General features: G+C 39.1%; 1 protein-coding gene across 1 annotated transcript in view; it reads right to left on the minus strand.

Annotated features, from left to right (window-relative positions):
- The window catches only part of LOC135216188 (lysosomal proton-coupled steroid conjugate and bile acid symporter SLC46A3-like), a 37,446-nt gene that overhangs the window by 2,999 nt on the left and 15,093 nt on the right, over positions 1–19,354 (minus strand). Inside the window, exons 2-6 of the mRNA XM_064251325.1 lie at positions 10,517–11,326; positions 5,604–5,846; positions 4,697–4,917; positions 240–344; positions 63–202 (exon numbers count right to left, since the gene is read on the minus strand). Coding sequence (XP_064107395.1) covers positions 63–202; positions 240–344; positions 4,697–4,917; positions 5,604–5,846; positions 10,517–10,882 — 1,075 coding nt within the window. The 5' untranslated portion in view covers positions 10,883–11,326. The remainder of the gene's footprint in view (positions 1–62; positions 203–239; positions 345–4,696; positions 4,918–5,603; positions 5,847–10,516; positions 11,327–19,354) is intronic.

Genomic DNA, 19,354 nt, shown 5'->3' on the forward strand with positions numbered 1-19,354 from the left:
AATGACCTCATAGGTCCCAGCGCTTGGCCTTTGGCCTAAGTTCTAGACTCAGTTCAGCTCACCCAAGACGAAGAGCAGGAGACACATGGCCGCCATGAGAGAGAAGATCTTGGCCCTGCGGTGGTCCTCTCTCTTCCTGACGGCGATCGCCAGAGACTTCCTAATCTTGGACAGGTCGAAGAGATCCTTCAGCATCTGGTTTCTGATGGAAGGGCGGCGGTTGGGGGTCGGGGGAGGGCTCGCCCGCCCAGGGGCCCCGGGAGTCCTCGATGCGGATGAGGATGTAGATGAGCCCCAGCAGGAAGGCGGCGGAGCTGATCGTGAAGACGCCCTTGTAGCCGAACCTATTATGGGTGGAGAGGAAAATCATTGATCGTTGAAAGCATGAGAGAGCCATAACTGGTAACTGATGATCTAAACTCTAAAGTATTATGCTGGCATCATGACAGGCAGATATAGGCAGATATTTGCGGGGTAGAAGGAAGACCAAGAAAGAGATAGCGTGATTGTGTAGGGGAAGATATGGCATTAAAAGGTATTAACGAGAACGATGCGCAGGACAGAAATCGATGGAGACGACTCATTCACAACGGCGACCCCATATAAAAGTGGGATAAAGCTGGAAAAAAGAAGATGACAGGCAGATATTCAAAAGGATTGTTCGGGGTTCAAGAAGTAGTTATGAGAACAGCATCCGAACCAGGTCTCAATGCTTGCTTGATCGTGATTGATACTTGAAAGGTTTAGAAAAAGATTCCATAGTCTAATGAGTCAATCTGGTGATTGAATCAATTATGTTAAACCTTTTCATTAAATGAGAGTTGATTGCACCTATCCCTAGAATTGCCAAGTTACGCCGTAATTATAGTGATGTGTCTGAACTCATCTTGATTCAGTAATTGTTTATTTTTACTGTCATTAGACTTTTGATGTCTTAGAAACACAGGACTCCTATTTAGAAGTCTTACTGTCAATGCATCTCTCGGGGTATACTGTGGGCATTACTAAAGGTTCTTTGCAGCGTACCTTCGGCCCCTAGCTGCAAGCCCTTTCGTTCCTTTTACAGCACCTGCATTCATATTATCTTTCCTCCATGGTTGGCAAATCGAGGAAATAATAATAATAATAATGAGAGTAAGTGTCTCCTTTTGTAATTTGAAGTCGTTTAAAAGTCAAGGTACCCTCATATAAGAATGCCAAGTGTGTTTTTTTCCCTTCTTCTTGAATAAAATTACTAACATGATTGTTTCTGCTTTTACGGCAAATCCTGTCGCTCATTATACGTCCGACGCCGTAACATTAAAACCCGGCAAACCTCTTGATAAATATCCCATGTTTTATTTATTTATTTATATCTTATGTTCCTGAAGTATTTGCAGAAAAGGTCATGGAGAGATTTTGATCTCATGAGTTTTGTTGGTCCTGCTCTTCAGGGGACGCGTGACATTTATTTTTGAAGTCGTTTGTATCTCGTCAATTATTTATGCCATAATGATGTTCTCGAACTGTCCAGCTTTATTCACGAGCTATGTCCGGGGTTAAGTTTCCGATTAATTTCCTGATCCAGTCTCAGGAAAATTTCCTGGTCGTCTCTGGAATGATTTCCTGATCCAGTCTCAGGAATGATTTCCTGGTCGTCTTAGGAATGATTTCCTGGTCGTCTCTGGAATTATTTCCTGATCCAATCTCAGGAATGATTTCTTGATCCCGTCTCAGGAAATGATTTCCTGATCCAGTCTCAGGAATTATATATATTTATTATATATGTATATATATATATATATATATATATATATATATATATATTAAATCGGGCCTTAATTCAAGAATTTTGTCTCAGTTTTATGCCTTCTTTTTGTATGGGTTCAGTTTTCGAATTCTGCCAGGGGTCAGTTTCTTAATTAGCTCTTTGTATAGTTTCGTACTTATGACCTGGTTTGGTAACTGGATTTGGTCTTAAGCGCAAATTATTTTCAGTTTTATGTTCCAGATTATGCCTAAGTTCGAATATATATCTGACCTTGCTGTAATGTTTGTGTACAGTGATGCTCAAATCTCATGCGACATGACTCCTAAGGATTTCGTTCAAAATTCACTAACTGGCAACTAGCATGCTCCATATTTATCTATTATTTTAATACGGAAACGCAATTATTGCATAGAATAAGGCCATAATATATTTCATAAGAGTGAAATCTGTGATATATTTCAAAACTGTAAGAAAATGTCACGTGTAGCAAATTACAGAAAAAAATTCTTTCTAAGCATTTTAAAAACTTTCGTTCACACATCGCTGAAGCATTTGACCAAAATAAAGTTGTCACCAAGCATCAGTTCAAATGTTGAATAAATAAAAAAGTAAAATGTCAAAACAATAATGCTTCCAAAGCAAGCATAAAATTTGGAATAGTCCTATTTGATTGCTTTTACACCCCAATGCTGAAAAAAATGTAAATATGTTTATACAAAAGTAGAATGCGCCCAGCAATATCAACGTGTGAGGGGAGCGTGTGTGACATATTAGTGTCGGTGCAACAACAACCACCCGGTGTAACAGTAAGTAGGGCTACACTGAGTAGCGACAATGAAATTATCTTGAAAACATTTACTTTTATATGTGTTACAGGGATATTTGGATTTTCATACATAATTATTTGTTGTAATTCTTAAATATTTCAAAAAATGATGGCATACTAGCAAATATTCGCCTATGCAATTATTATTTTGTCAAAGCCTAGATATTGTTCCTAGGCCTAGGTGTTACATTTCTTTACTTTACACTTACAGTCACATGTCTCTATCAACAATTTCTGGCCAGAAGCCAAATGAGGTTATCTACACATTCTTGCACTTCAAGTTACCTTATGAAAGAATAAATTATACACCATAAGCGAGCAGAAGGACTTTTAAGAATATAGTATTCTAAATCAGTTGAAAAACAAGTGTTCCATATGCCTTAATATTAATACTTATGATATTTCGATTAATAACCATCTTCTCCATATAATCAAAATTATCATCATCTTTTATTCCTCAAAGAACAGGTAATCTTTACGAATAAAAGCATTAGTAACAGATTACATTTCAGAAGGCTCAGAAGTTTTTTTTTTAGGCCTATAAATCATTTTGCAACATACAGGCAGCTTAAACACAGCCTAAAACTTCAGCGGTCAAAGAAAACTGTTGTAATTCATATTCCTATCGTATTCCTCAAAGAACAGGTAATCTCTACAAATAAATTCATTAGTAACAGATTACATCTCAGAAGGCTTAGATGATGTCTTTAGGCCTATGAAACATTTTGCAACATACAGGCAGGCAGCTTAAACACAGCATAAACTTCAACATTCAAAGAAAACTGTTGAGCTTATTAGGTCTACTGTCATAATGCAGCGGACGTCGTTATGTTGATCAGTCCGAGGAGCATGTACTGATGGCACCGCTAACCTAAACACACCGCACTTTGAACTAAGCAAAGAAAAGAAAAAAGTAAATTCAAATCACATAGATTACGAATCATACCAATGCATAAAAGGGATCATGTTTAATAATACCATAAGGGAAATCGGGCTAGCTTGGTGAATCCGCAAACTTGTCGAAATGTGGTAAAAAAAATTAGAAATAAAAAAAAGTTTTACACTTCCGTTGGGCAAACGTCACGTTGAGACAGAATCTGAACGATACAAAAAGAATCATGTTGCATGGGATTTGAGCACCACTGTACATATATAACCCATTTCGTAAAATAATATATATATATATATATATATATATATATATATATATATATAATATATTATATATATATATAGTATATATATATATATATATATATATATATATATATATATATATATATATATATATATATATATATATATATATATATATATATATATGTATATATATACCATATTGTATATTGTACTATATTGGCAATTGTCGTCTTTTCATTTTCCTCCGTGACATCACCTTCATTTGTACACAGCATCACGTTTTATTATATTTCGTGATCAAGTTATTCATATAACATATATATATATATATATTATATATATATACATACATACACTACATAATACCATAACATACATACCTACATACATACATACATACATACATACATACATACACGCACATTCATTACGAGCAGAAAGCAAAACAAGTGAATAGGTGTTCACCTGTAAATTGATAGGTAAAGGTTGCACGAAATCTTTGCAATACCCGGCTTTTGAAAGCTTTAGAGATGCAGCTGAGTAGTTTATTACGACGGTTCTTAGCTAAAGGGAGAGAAGAGACATATTTTTAAAATTTGTGTTGTTGAAAGAACTCGCTATTTGGCCGTAGATTTTATCACGTTTTAATTTATTTGATGTATATACTGAATTTAGAGGTTATATTTCTGTACAATTATTTTGTTTCCACTTATAACAGAGAATATATGAACGTGTTTAATTCTGTGTTCTTTTTATTTAATACTTGTTGTCAGTATGGGTAGCGATAAGTATGAGTATTAAATATGAAGACCACTTCACTTTATGGTGGGAATATAATGGTTTACAACTTGTGCGCGAGGGGAAAATCTTGCACGCGTCCCGAGTAAGCTCGAGATCGGATCACGCCTTGTTGGTATCCTATCTGTTGAACATCATACCAGTAAAAGAGGTAGAGAGAGAGAAAACGTTTTATGTCTCACCTGTTGAAAATGACATTGCTGAGGTAAAGGCCGAGGGGGTTGCCGATGAACATGACGAAGTCCAAGAAGGCCATGCGTAGCGTCCTCGACCGGTGATCGGAGATGTCGGAGATGTAAGCGTAGGTGGCCATCAGCAATGTGATGAGGCCTCCGCTCAGCCCCTGCGGGATGCCGGCTAGGATGATCAACTCGGCCGGAAGCCACCAGGCGTACGCGTTAGCCTGGGGAAGAGGAGGGAAGTCAGAGAAGACGGGAATTGAGTTGGCCTTTAATTTGTGGTTGCAGGGTTTATAGGGAAAACTCCGTTTGTTTTAATGTTGATGGTTTCAAAAGGGGGCGTGTGGTTGGTTGCTCTGATTAGCTGCTGAGGTTCTTAACTGAATATAGCCAGCATACAACTGATGAATGCAATCACTGGTATTGTAGTCGTGCCAAACTATAGCTAAGTTATGGGAAACAAAATATATTTCGTCTTGTTTCTTCTATAGAAATGCTTATGTCTTCTTGTGTTATTGGTTTTTCCCTTTTTTCTGTTATTTGTTCTTAACACACACACGTTAATAAGAGAGAGAGAGACTTCCTTTACACGGATGTAAGTATATTGGGTGTGTGAATGAGTCACTGGATAAGCTACACTATTTCCTTTTGAACCTGCCTGACCACATTACAAGCTGTTTCACTGCAGTAAGTTGAATCAACACAGTAACCTTACCTATTCCAACTAGCATTGCAATATATACATATGAAAGTATTTAATATTATTATTCTGCTTTTCCCGCAGGAAATTCTCCTGAAGAGGGAACCCCTTGAGAAGGGTGCCCTTGGGAAAAAAAAGGGCATAAGAGGAGGGAAATATTCCCAGTTTATTCCATGGATATTAGTCTTGAGAACATGAGTACCGCCTTACCATGTAGATGAGAGAAGCGAGGAAGCTCCCGACGAAGGGCAGCAGCATGGGCAGCTTCCTGCCGTACTTGTCGCTCCACGTCCCCAGCACCAAGACGTAGAGGACGGCCGGGAGGTTGGCCACGACCTCCTGCACCATCATGACCGTCGTGGCCGTCTTCTGGATATCCGCCGTCACGTTGAGAGGTAGGTCCGTCAGGTTTTGGCAGGCTGCGGCCGTCTCTCTGTACTTGTACTCACATTCCTGGAGGGTACGGTGAAGGAGGTACTGTTAGTCTCATGGTTTTGAGGGCGAATTCAGGAAGGAAGCGTTAGGACGTGGACCTGTCTTTGTTATTGCATTTCTGTCGAATTAATGCAAGGACTCATTTTAAACTCCTAACTTTCGTCTCCGGGGAGAATGAATGAATGCTTCACGCCTAATTCAAAAAGAATGTGTCATTGCATTTCCAAGGGGCACGAGGCCAGGACCGTACCCAGAGTGTTTTATTTGTGGGGGGGTCTTTTTTTCCCCAAAACAGGACTTTTCCTCTATAAATGTCATTGCATATATATAGGTATATACAAGATGAAATACATGAAAATATTATTTTAGTTATATTAAAAAATGGGTATGCAGTCTATGCTCTTCTACCTGATTTGATGTTATTCAAAGTACTGACTTTGGTTAACAGAATTTTATTTAAAATCGTTTACAAATATGGTGGCCTATATCATATTCCTATTATCGCTCTTGTATTTCCTACTATTGAAACATTATGTTAATGTTTAATAGCAAAATTTATATAAAAAAACTTGCCAAAGAAAACAAAAGATTGTTATTTATTACTTTGTAATTACAGTTCAATGAAAGGGATAGTCAGAGAAAATATGGACTTCCAGAAATTTGCCCCCCCGTCGATACAGCCTGCGAGAAAGTCTCTTCCAGGAAGGCTAAGAGTACGTGAGGCGAGATCAGCTTTTGTTAGGTTAGAGAGGCTACCTTTTATGTCCCCCGTGGAATGCTGTCCCTCCCATTCTCCTGTCCACACTGTGTCGAACCTACATAAATTTAGTTGGAGTGGTAGAACTGCAACAGAGATTCTTCGCTTTTATCAAAGGATATTATATTCAAGAAGTTGTTCATTACGAAGAGAATGGCTTCATTTGACCCATGTCTGCAAATGTCTTGGTTCTAAGGGTTATTCATAAGATTGGTAATCTCTGCGTGTTTAATTGATATTGTCGAATTTTGGTAAGCAATGTCTTTGTGGAGTAATTAACCTCCAAAGCTATTTCTTAAGAAAGTTACGTATTTTTCGCACCGTAGGTAAAGTATTCATTTGTTTAATTCGACGTCATTTTACGAACCTCCAAACACAATTTTTTCTGTGTAATTCATCGTTGACGCATTCTCTGAAATAGGGTGTTACGCATCTGCTGTTGTTCAGTAACTAAGTTTTAGGTCTAATTGCCTTCAGTTGGCAGTTGCTTGGTAACCGTCCTTATTTAGAAAAAACCATGACTGAAGCTACAATCACTGGGTTCTTTTAAGCGGAATTTTCCATAAATTTTTTTCTTTCTCTTGAAATGGCGACCCATCAGGGATTTTATATTTTCTCTTTATTTTTGGAATAACTTCACCACCGGGCAAGAGTTGGAAAGGTCTGTTAATTTCTTCAATTATCTTTACATTCGTCGAAAATGGAAAACATACCAAAATCATACCTATTTAAAAAAGTGTAATTCATTTGAAAGCGTGGTAAAGTATTAAACAGTTTAGTTAAAAAAAAAGCGGTTAAAAACAGCCTGTAAAAGCCTTAAGCAGTTACGCCCACAACAGTATAAAAACGTTAGAGCAAAAAGAAGTGCAAATCACTTACAGCCTTAAAAATGAACTAACACTGAAGGCACATCATAACACAATACAGCCTTATAATGTGAAGTGAATTGAATTTTATATAGAATTTCAGCGCTGAAACGGAAATTGACAGTAAAAGGTTTGAAAGGTGTAACAGGAGGAAAACCTCGAAGCCGAACTGGGAATCAATTGTTAGGAGAGGGTGGAAAGTAAGATGGAAGAAAGAAAATATGAAAGGAGGCACAGTAAAAGGAACGAAAGGGGTTGCAGCTAGGACCCAAAGGCACGCTGCAAAGAACCTTAAGTAATGCTGTCGCTCTGATTCAACGTTATTTGTGATAACTTTAAACCAAAGACTTTGACAGCTCTGATCAAACAAATTAGTTGCTTGAGCTGATTTTGATCTCTGAGTCATTCAAAGCTCATTAGTCGAAGACAAGTGAAGCGAGCGTTCATGGCTCCTAAAAAATCCCCCTAAAAAATCCCAGTCAGTGAAACCTGATAACGTAGGACCACCATTTATATTTCTATCTCCGATAGGGATTGGGGGATTGCGTATTTTTTATTCTTCGGAGTTTGTCAAAGAAGTTTCTTTTTTTAAAAACAGGATTAGCGTTACACAAAAGTGATTTCAGTACTTGAAAATCATGCTTGGAGCCACACAGGTGGCGAACTTGCTTAACAGCCGAGATAAACTGGTTGGACTGGGTGTTTGCAAAACAGGTGAGTGAGACAGGATACAAGCAAAAAGGTGTGGGTTCACTTATTAAACGATTCTCAAATACTGCGCATCCACAGGCGCGCGCACATGCAGACACACACACACACACACACACACACACACACACACACACACACATATATATATATATATATATATATATATATATATATATATATATATTGCGTATGTATGTATGCATATATGCAACTATGTATAAAACCGGTATAGTCAACATTGTTGCGCCGTTGCTTGTATATTAAAAACGTGTGCGTAGTTCGTTGATGCATATAGTCTGAGAGAATTAGAACTTCGTGTTATATTTCGTCCTGGGTAAATACAAAGCTTCAAGATAAAAGAAAAACTTAAAAGGTTGCCAGTGAAGCTCAGTGAGTATGGACGTACTTACTGCTTGATGCTGAAGTTCACTCACCGTTTATTTGGCTGGATTCTTCAGTAGCTATTTTGGTAGACAATTATAGTTAGTTTGTTGCTGTGGTGATATTTGCATCAACAAATCATTTGAACATGCAGTATTCTTATTGGAATATTTCTTTACATTATTAAGTGGTCTGTTATATTACTGTGTTCACCAGTTAATACTGTTGGTCTCTCACCGTCGTCGTCACTGCTTCTATCTGGGATTATTTGATTAAATTCTGTAGATATGAGGTGTTTTTAGGGTTTACTTTTGACCCGCTGGTATGCAGTCTTTTTTTTTTTCTTTCTTTAAATCGTCATTCGGTCTCAATCTTTCTCTGTCCACCAACGTCTGAATATCCTTCATTATTGTCCTATTTTTGACATGATTATATCTTCTACTTAATCTGCAACGAGGCGGAGCTGCATATCGCAGGCAAAAAAATTAAAAGTTACTTCATATTTTCATGGTCCCTTCTGATACCGCGATGCACATTCTAAATGATGAAGATCACAAAATATTTGCCTTGTTGTACGACTCTAAACGTGTGTGGTGTGTGGGGGGGGGGGGGGGGGGGGGGGGGGCACTTGTGGTGGCGACTGCGGGAGGGTATGTGGGGACCACTGGCTTGCAGTTTTTATTTCCTGTGTTAAAAGTTCCAGAATTCTAATGACTTCCGAATCATTTTAGTATTATCATCTACAACTCATCTCCACTATAAGCCTTGTATCGAATATTTTTCTAAGGTTCACAATGACTACTAAGCTCTTCAGGTATATCCTAGGCTTGAATGACATTTTGATGTATATAAAGTAAATTTTACAATATACTGTATACATTAAGTATAAACAGACGTTTTAATGACGTATCATAATAAATTTAAAGAATACCGTAGTATGGTACGTTTACTAAAATACAATGTCTAGACAGAGAATAATATATAATTTACAATGATGTTATAATCGTTATCGGTGAGAAACACACCAGTACCTATCAAATTACCAGACACGCCCCCCTTCCCTCTTGCCTTTTCAGAACCATAAACTCTTTGCTAAAACATAAAAACTCATCTTTTTCCAAATAAAAAAATAAACGAATATATTCCAGAACCAATAAATCAACATTTTTAAGAGCCTAAAGCTCATTAGTTCCAGGACTAAAAACTCATTTTTTTCTACAACCAGAAACTCACATCTTCCAGGGCACAACCTAAAAGCCTCAAATTATCCAGAATAATAAGAGAGCTTGTCCAGGACGTTAAATTCACCTTGTAAAAAACAAAAATAATCACTAGAACTAACAACCCCCTTGCTGTTTGGCAGAGTAAAATAATTTTTTTTTTCAAGAACCATGAACTTAATTTTTCGAGAACCGAAAACGTACAATTTCCCCAGAGCTCACATTTTCCAGAACCGGCATCTTTGCAAGAATTGCTAATCACCTGTTTATTGATTAAACTCAACTTTTCTAGAACAAAAAAGTCGTCTGTACCAGGACAAAGAACTCACCTTTTCCAAATGAAAATAAATTAAAATTCCTCGCATTTTCCAGATCAGAGAATCACCGGTTTATGGATTAAAATCCCACTTTTTCCAGAACTAAAATTATCCTCTACTCCAAGCCCAAGAACACACCTTTTCCAAATAAGAAAAAAGAAAAAAAAGTCCTATTTCCAGACCAAAAACAAGATCTTCACCAGGCACAAAATTTCAGATTAGCAGAAAAACAATATCTTTCAGAACCAACAACTTTCCCAGTCCACATGGAAAAGGCTGGCCTTTTCCAGGATCAAAAACGCACCTTTTTCCCGAACCAATGAGTCACAATGATAACAGAAACTCCCCTCTATCAAAACCAGAAATCATACTTTGCAAATCCAGATATCACACAGTATCATCGTTTCCTGAATGATTCGCAGAACCCGAAACTCACCTTTTCCAGAACCATATTGGTGACGAGTGTTGTCTGGATCGTCCAGGCCATCACGTTGAGAAACATGAGAGGCTCCACCGTGATGTTCTTGACCACTAGGACGAGGCGGTCTTTTAGTCTTTGCGTTTTGGTGGGCGCCCCTATCGGTTGACCACAACACTGGCAAGATGGCGCCTGTTTCACGCCCTTCTTTAATAAGGGTTGCGACTCTGGGAACGCCGCTATGTCGGTGAGGGTTGTCGATTTGCCGCATTTCATCGAAGTGGATTCCCCCGAGGAATTGGAGCTGGACGAACTCCAGGAGGCGTTGTGATCGATTGACTGTGGCCCTTCGGCCAAGTCTGACTCGTAGACGTCGTTGGGCATTGGGCACTTATTAATGTCTGTGGGTCATGGTATGTGTTGTGTTCTTACCCGAGTCAAGAGGTTAGCTCTCAGGAAAACGAAAGGTTTGATTGACGGAAACTACTATAATTCTTATTTAGCAGTTGAAATGGTTTTGCTGAATAACTGCAAGATTTCTAGTGGATGGATTAAATATTTTAATAACTTCTTAAGTTTCCAACGGAACTATGACCAGAGGGAAGGTTTTCATTGGCTGCACTTAATCTTTGAAGATAACGAAACTTTTTGGATATTATTTGGTAATGGTTTCCGCCCACTTTCTTAGATTTTTCTTGATTCTTCGGTCCACGTTGGCTCAAGAAACCCGCTCCTTATGTGGATGTGTTTCGTCTGGTTTTTCTGACAGACCTTTTAGTTCTTGGGCTTCTTATAACTCTTTGCCGAGGGGAGGCAGACTTCGGTTACCTGGAAGAGAATTTGAGAATTAGAGTACATTCATTTGTGCCTGCGTGGGACAGAAATTCACAAGCTATCAAAGTATTAAATGTATTCCGAAAAAACGACATTGTTACTTGGTTTTAAGAAAATCTTTCTCTCTCTCTCTCTGTAGAAATAATCATAAAACAAGTAAATTACGAAAACGGTAGCGGAAACAACATCGTTCAACGACTTATTCAAACTGAAACTGAAATTTGGGGTTTTTGTTCTTGGGAGTCTTTCTAGTCAAGTTCTTGAATGCGCCGTATGAATGAAATAAAAACTTCGAAGGTCCTCTTAGCAATAATAATAATAATAATATTAGTGTACTTAGGAAGCAGACCCTCTCTCAAGCATTCTTTATTAAAAGTAATGGCTACTTCAGCAGCATTACACTTGTAGAGATTCTTCTCTATTTTCCGAATAGCGGCTTTTTCCGTGCTACTAGACAGGCTAGTAGAGTGCCTATGGAGGTCATGATCAAATACAGTCAAAATTGGTGTATATATTTGAATTTACAGATAAACTATGATACCATAGTTATCAAAGTCATTAACGATATATATATATATATATATATATATATATATATATATATATATATAATATATATATATATATATATATATATATATATATATATATATATATATATATATATATATATATATATATATATGTCTCTCTCTCTCTACTTCTCTCTCTCTATCTCTCTTTCTTGAAGCAAGCGAGCTTTCGTCTGGAGCTGCCAGACATCCTCGGGCTGGGGAAGAAGCTGAGGGTGGACTGATCCTGAAGCGGTGTTCGTCCTCGTTTATATTTGGAGAGTTGACAGCCGGGGGTCTGCCCCATGCTGATCTACTTTTGGGTGGTGGCGGTAGGTCTTCGTTTTCATTGGTGGCTTGAACCGGGTCTCAAGCCACTTTCCACGCGTTGATGGTTGCGATACTGTAAGTCCTGCAGCCGCCTAGACCTCCTTAGCGGCGCGGTTACGTCGATGGGCGTTTCGCTATGCTGCGGGACGTCACGGCTAACTTGATTATGGTTGGCTGCAGGAGTATCTCGTTCGGGGGCGTTGTCTTCCGTGGAGTTGTCGTGCTCGGTGGTGTCGTAGTTGGTGGCAGGTCTTCTCATACTCGTAGGGTAGGTAGAAAGTTTCTTAACCTGGCGGTCCGTATTTAGTGGTAGGTTTTACTTGCTGGATGAGAAGCGACCACCGAGCACGACAACTCCACGGAAGACAACGCCCCCGAACGAGATACTCCTGCAGCCAACCATAATCAAGTTAGCCGTGACGTCCCGCAGCATAGCGAAACGCCCATCGACGTAACCGCGCCGCTAAGGAGGTCTAGGCGGCTGCAGGACTTACAGTATCGCAACCATCAACGCGTGGAAAGTGGCTTGAGACCCGGTTCAAGCCACCAATGAAAACGAAGACCTACCGCCACCAGCCAATAGTAGATCAGCATGGGGCAGACCCCCTGCTGTCAACTCCAAATATAAACGAGGACGGACACCGCTTCAAGATCAGCCCACCCTCAGCTTCCCAGCCCGAGGATGTCTGGCAGCTCCAGACGAAAGCTCGCTTGCTTCAAGAAAGAGAGAGAGACACACACACACACACACACACATATATATATCGTTAATGACTTAGATAACTATGGTATCATAGTTTATCTGTAAAATTCAAATATATACACCAATTTTGACTCTGTATTAGATCATGACCTCCATAGGCGCTCTACTAGCCTGTCTAAGTAGCACGGAAAAAGCCGCTATTCGGAAAATAGAGAAGAATCTCTACAAGTGTAATGCTGCTGAAGTAGCCATTACTTTTAATAAAAATAATAATAATAATAATAAATAATGGTAATCTAAAGACTTGTTTTAAAAGAATATTTCAGCCGGTCCAATTGTCTCCAACTCTTAATCTGTTATTGCTCATTTCATCCTTTTAGTCGTTATTTTTCGGACTTTGGCCTTAATAACTTTGGCGATTTCGAAAACGTAATTTAGAAACCCGATATGCGCCAATTCCAGTCCTTCATAGAAAAACCAAGTAAAAAATGCGCCGAAGTTTCTTCTGCGCAATCGAGTTTTCTATACACCGTATAATGCCGTGCGAAACTCTCAGCCACGGCTCATGAAACTTTCAGCCATAGTCCTGGTGGTGGTCTATGTTGTTAGCACCCATAACGGTACCTGACAGACGCATGATCATGGCTAAATTTAACCTGAAATCGAATAAAAACTACTGAGGCTAGAGGGCTGCAATTTGGTATGTTTGATGATTGGAGGGTGGATGAACAATATACCAATTTGCAGCCCTCTAGCGTCAGTAGTTTTTAAGATCTCGGGGCGGACAGAAAAAGTGCGGAGGGACACCCAAAGCCATCTCGAAAGTTTCCTTTTACAGAAAACTAAAAAAAAAAAAAAAAAAAAAAAAAAAACAGGTTTTGACTAATGGTGGACTGTAAACGGGAGAAGATCAAAAGTTGATATCATTATACTTCGTCATCACATCTTTTGTCATTATTTATTTTAAACCCTCACAGGCACACACACACACACACACACACACACACACATATATATAGATATATATATATATATATATATATATATATATATAATATTATATATATATATATATATATATATATATATATTGCTAGGTCCAGGCATAATTCGATTCGCCATTTTCTCCAATTGTGTTGGGGAAGGTTGATAGACTCAATCCTTCTCCAGCCTGGATACGACCGACCTCCCCTCCTCCTCCTCACAGTCGACTAACTACCAGGTATATAATCTACAGGAAACATATCTTCTGAAGTAATTTCTATCTTACAGGAATAGATTTTGGGGTTCCTGGTTGGACTAAGCCGGTCATTATAACCACGGCAAGAGTGAAAACGTTAATTTTATATCCTTGCTTTTTTTTTTATTCACGTGCTGTCATAATTGTCCTCTTTCACCTCCAGTTCCTTTATTATTCTACCCAGAGCGAATCTCGTGAACCTGGACGTGGCTTTTTTTTCTGAAATAGAATTTATTCCTATAGAGTGAAGGATCAGCCTACGTTTCGGTGTTTTGATACGTTCATGAGATACAATCGTTCGGTTGTAAATGATTATTATCTGGTTTATTTCCATTTTACAATCACATCATGTTGTCCACCGCCGAGATGAAGCGATTTGAACCCTTATCTGGAAGAACCAGAAGTGCCCGGGAAGAGAACAACAAAGAGCGATCGCCTTGCGCCGACAGGAAGTGGTGATCGGCTGTTTTTAATCCTTCTGTAACCTTATCGCAATGCTTGCGTGACCTTCGAAGAGAAATAAATAACTCGTTGCCTTTAATTATACAACAAAATATCACTCCAGCTCACCTGCATCCGGCCAAACTTTCTCATTTTATGTTTTGCGGGGCAGTTAATGGTACTATTAGCAAAACCTAACAAGATAAAACTCATTAAACGATAGTCCCAGCGTTAGATAGTTTGCACTTATCCAGGCTATTGGATTTCGTATCAAGCTATTAGATTTCGTTATGTGTTATAACAGGAGGGAGGACGCCGTTGTAAGGCGTCGTTATATAACCAAGGATAGGTGCTGGATTGAGTTGCCAACAATTCCTAGGGGGCAGTGGTCACGTGACTTGCAGCACCACACCGGTTGTTCCCAATAGACCAAGGCGAGTTTCGTCGGTTACGTAAGCTGTCCGGATTCGTTTGAACTAGTCCAATGAATGGCAGTAGCTATGGTGTTAATATGGTAGTATTACTGATACCACGTAAGTGGCTACTGCAAGTCACAGCTCTTACATAGAGCAAGTTGAGTTAAACTTTGTTTAATATAGTATAATTTTGCGCAAGGGTGACACGCATGCACACACACACACACAGATAGCGAGAGAGAGAGGGAGGGGGGTGGGACGATGCGGTGGGTTGACCAACAGCATTCTTTACGACTGTCCTAAGCTTACGTAAAGTGAGCATTTTACACCTATAAAATTAATTAGGTGCTGAAAATGCTCGGATTAACTTCACTTATTTGTCGAACTACTGATAGTCTATTTTTTTTTTTATTCGAGAGAAAATCGTAAATGTTAGAAAAAACGTAGATAGCAAATTGAAACATCTTTCCGGTTTACTGTTTTTTTATACCTTTGAAAACTGTAAACCATAGTTTGTTTGTAAATATGTATTTCAGCATCATATTTTTTCTTTCGCGATGGAGTTGAATTAGGTTTATGAGCTTCGTATTTCATCTTCCAAAGAACGGAATGGGTAATAAATTGTGAGCACTGCCACTTTCCTTCTCGAAACCCAGATATTGGCAGTCCCTTGACTGCCAACCGCCACCCACCCCCCCACCCCCTCCCCAGCCCTTAGCCTAACGCCGCCGAACCCAGCCTTCATCCCCCCATAGAGAGGGCCTTCACCTCTTGAAACGAGATAATTCCGGGAATAGGGAAGAATTCGGTTTAGACAGAAATGAGAACCTTTACAATGGACTGATTTGTCGAAATGAAGGTTCCTCGTGATGTTCAGTCGTCCTCTGAGTTTATCCTTGCACAGGCTACCCGTCGATTTTAGGATATGTTGATTTTTTTGGCAACTCTGAGCTGGTAGACGAAATTTTTGTTAAATCAATCAGTTGAATTTATCGAAAAAGAATTTTTTGTATTAAATATGTTTTGTCGAATCAAAAGACTCACCAGAAAGGAATATCTAAGATGCAATGACGAATAAAAAAAATGCTTTGTTGGTTTAGGAACTGAATATGGATTTAAATGACCGTATTTAACATTTTTTTTTTTTGAGGTTCAAAAATCTTTATCCGTATTAGTGGTCTTTGCGGGGTAACTGATTCTTGACTGGATCCGAACTCTTGTCGAATAAAAATAATAAATAAATAAATAAAGGAATAGTACATTGTTTTCAGGTTGGATGAAAGTTTACCTACAGGTTAGGCTTATATTTAATACATTACTTCTTACACAGGCTTCCTTGGGCCTGTTGTAAGTTTTAAATCAATATATTTACCAGGGGACACAGACGGGCGCGTCTGGTGAAAACCTGTACAGCCTAAAATCAAGGCCACCGAATATAGATCTATCTTTAGGTGGTCTCGGTATAAAGCTGTATGAGCTGCGGCCCACGAAACTTTAACCACGGCCCGTGAGAGGCCTGTCCTATATCGTTGCCAGAAGCACGATCATGGTTAATTCTAACCTTAAAAGAAAAACTACTAAAGCTGCCATTTGGTATGTTTGATGATTGGAGGATGGATAATCAACACACCAATTGTCAGCCCTCTAGCCTAGGGCGGATAGAAAGTGCCGACAGATAGACAAAGCCACCTCGCTAGCTTTCTAAGTCTTATAGTCAGGAAACGCGAAGAAGTAGGAGAGAGCTCAGGAGGTTTCCAAAGGAAGTGAGTGATCAGGAATTTCAAGTATAATGTGTTGTAAGACTCAGTAGTGATAAAAACAAACAAAGAAACAAATAAACATTCTGTCCTGGTGACTATCAGGGGCCACCTTTGTTCTTGCAGATGCCACTTCCGGTAGAGGGTACCCGCTCGTCTGAATATCTTTTTACTGTAATACAACAGTATAATTTGAAGATGTAAGGCTCATAAAACACTATTTTAACGTTGCAACCATATATTTCAAGCACTTCCTTTTATGCTCCTGATCACTGGTAAAATATGGACATCGGATGTCTTACAAGAGTGTATATATACAAAAACATATGTAGGTGTGGCAGAGAGAGAGAGAGAGAGAGAGAGAATTTATTGGTCATTTTTACCAGATACATATGTAAATGAAATAGCCACGATGCCCTCTTAACTTCTCGTGGTCAGGTCGGCGAAGTGACCTCGTCGTGATGATTATGGTATCGCGGGTTCGTTTCCCGCTGCCGGACATCATGATTTCTTTCATATTTCTTTCAGGTTAGATCTCGAGGCTTTGTAGTGACAAGCGTATCCAAAAAAGGGCAAAGAATTTCAGGAGTGAAGAGGGCATTGTGGCTATTACAAATATAGGTATTGGATTAATGGATGGATAAATGGACAGGTAGGTTGGTCTATATCTACGTGCGTTTGTGTACTATATAAGGGTCACCATTATCTAGCAGCGTCTAAGTGGCGTGATCGGTATGGTCTTGGCCTGCCACCTCTGTGGCCGCGAGTTCTATTCTCGGGCATTCCATTGAGGAGTGAGAGATGTGTATTTCTGGTGATAGAAGTGCACTCTCGACGTGGTTCGGAAGTCACGTAAAGCCGTTGGTTCCGTTGCTGAATGACCCCTGGTTCCATGCAACGTAAAAACACTATACAACCATTATCTAGCAGTTCTGATAATCGCCTTATACCTAAAGGGCCTGGATTCGATCCCCGACTCCGTGGAAGCGATGTGAATCATCGCCATCTCGAATTCAATTCAAGATGGCGATGTGTGAGTCCCGTTTCCCGAAAAACCCATCGTTCTTCTGATGTTAACGAAAGCAATCATTTTGACAGCGGACACTTGCACGACTGGGGAACTAACCCGGGCGGCTAAAAACACGAAGCTGGTAGTTTATATTGCGAGGACGTGCGTGATTTCGTTGGATGGTTTTGTTTGGTATCCCCATGGAAACAGCGAGATGTTTAGTTGTCACTGTAGGCGAGTCCAGTGGTCAAAACGGAAACATGACGCAGCCATAGTTAGTGCTCGAGGTCGTGACTCATAGCAAGGTTGTGGTTAACAGGCAAAGGCATTCTGTCAAAGGGCAAAGAAGGACGGATGTTTTGTTTATGCGCAAATGAAAGCCACAGGAGCGTCATTATTGGCATACAAAAAAGCGATCACGGTCGCGATGAAGTAACGAAATTATTACAATTAAAGAAGTGAGTTTCGTTCCCGGAGGAATACAGTCCCTTTTGTGAATGATCATGTTTTGGAAGAAGGAAGACAAAGTGATTATTAACCTTGTGAACCGGCCTTCCCAGAATCTACAGTTCCAGTGTGAGAAAGAAAAACAAAAAAACAGAACGCAAAAATGTGACCGCGGTCAGGTACCGAGGGAAATCATTAATAAATAGAATCGAAACCAGATTTAGTACGCTTCAGATCGGTGTTCTCATTGACAGAACAATAGTTGCGAAACCAGGCATTTCACGAGCCGCCTGCAGTTTCAGGCAAATAGCGAAATGCACTTAGGGACATTGGACATCCACCCCTTCCCACACTCGTCCCGGGCTAGTACAAAACACGGCGAAACAGTGACACAAAATTCCTGGTTTCGCTAGCTGCCCGTAACTTGATATATATATAAAAAACTTAATCTACATCAGATGCGGTTGCCAGCACTACCACGGCTGATTACAATAATGACCCCTATAAGTCATAATAATGGAGGCGGTATTAAAAGAGAGAAGCCCGCAAAATGATCATAATACATATCAAAATATCTATGCCCTCTTCTTGTCTATCGACCGGTGGTTGGTCGTTGTTTTTAACAAAGACCGCTGTCGTGACTTGAAAAATGCAGCGAGTTCTTTGGTCTAGATCGTGTTCCTCTTATGCTGACACGAAAAGAAAAAGAGACTAGAAAAATAAAAGGTAGTAGGATGGGTACGTTTCTCCTTGCTAAACCTCAGCTGGAATTTCATCGCTGATTTGGCTTGGCAGTAAGTTCTCTGCTGTCTGTCTGTCTGTCTGTCTGTGCGTGTGTGTGTTTCGCTTTGCAGAAAGTTGTCTTTTTCTGTCTCTATCTCTCTCTTTCTCTCTCTCATTATTGTTATTATATTATTATTCAGTAGATACAACCTATTCATATGCATCAAGATTATATATATATATATATATATATATATATATATTATATATACCAATACATACATAACATACACACAATACATACATACATACATACATTACATACACACACGTACAAACATATATATATAATATATATATATATATATATATATATATATATATATATATATATATATATATATA

Source organism: Macrobrachium nipponense, chromosome 19, assembly GCF_015104395.2.
Source record: "Macrobrachium nipponense isolate FS-2020 chromosome 19, ASM1510439v2, whole genome shotgun sequence".
In the NCBI taxonomy this organism is placed as follows: domain Eukaryota; kingdom Metazoa; phylum Arthropoda; class Malacostraca; order Decapoda; family Palaemonidae; genus Macrobrachium; species Macrobrachium nipponense.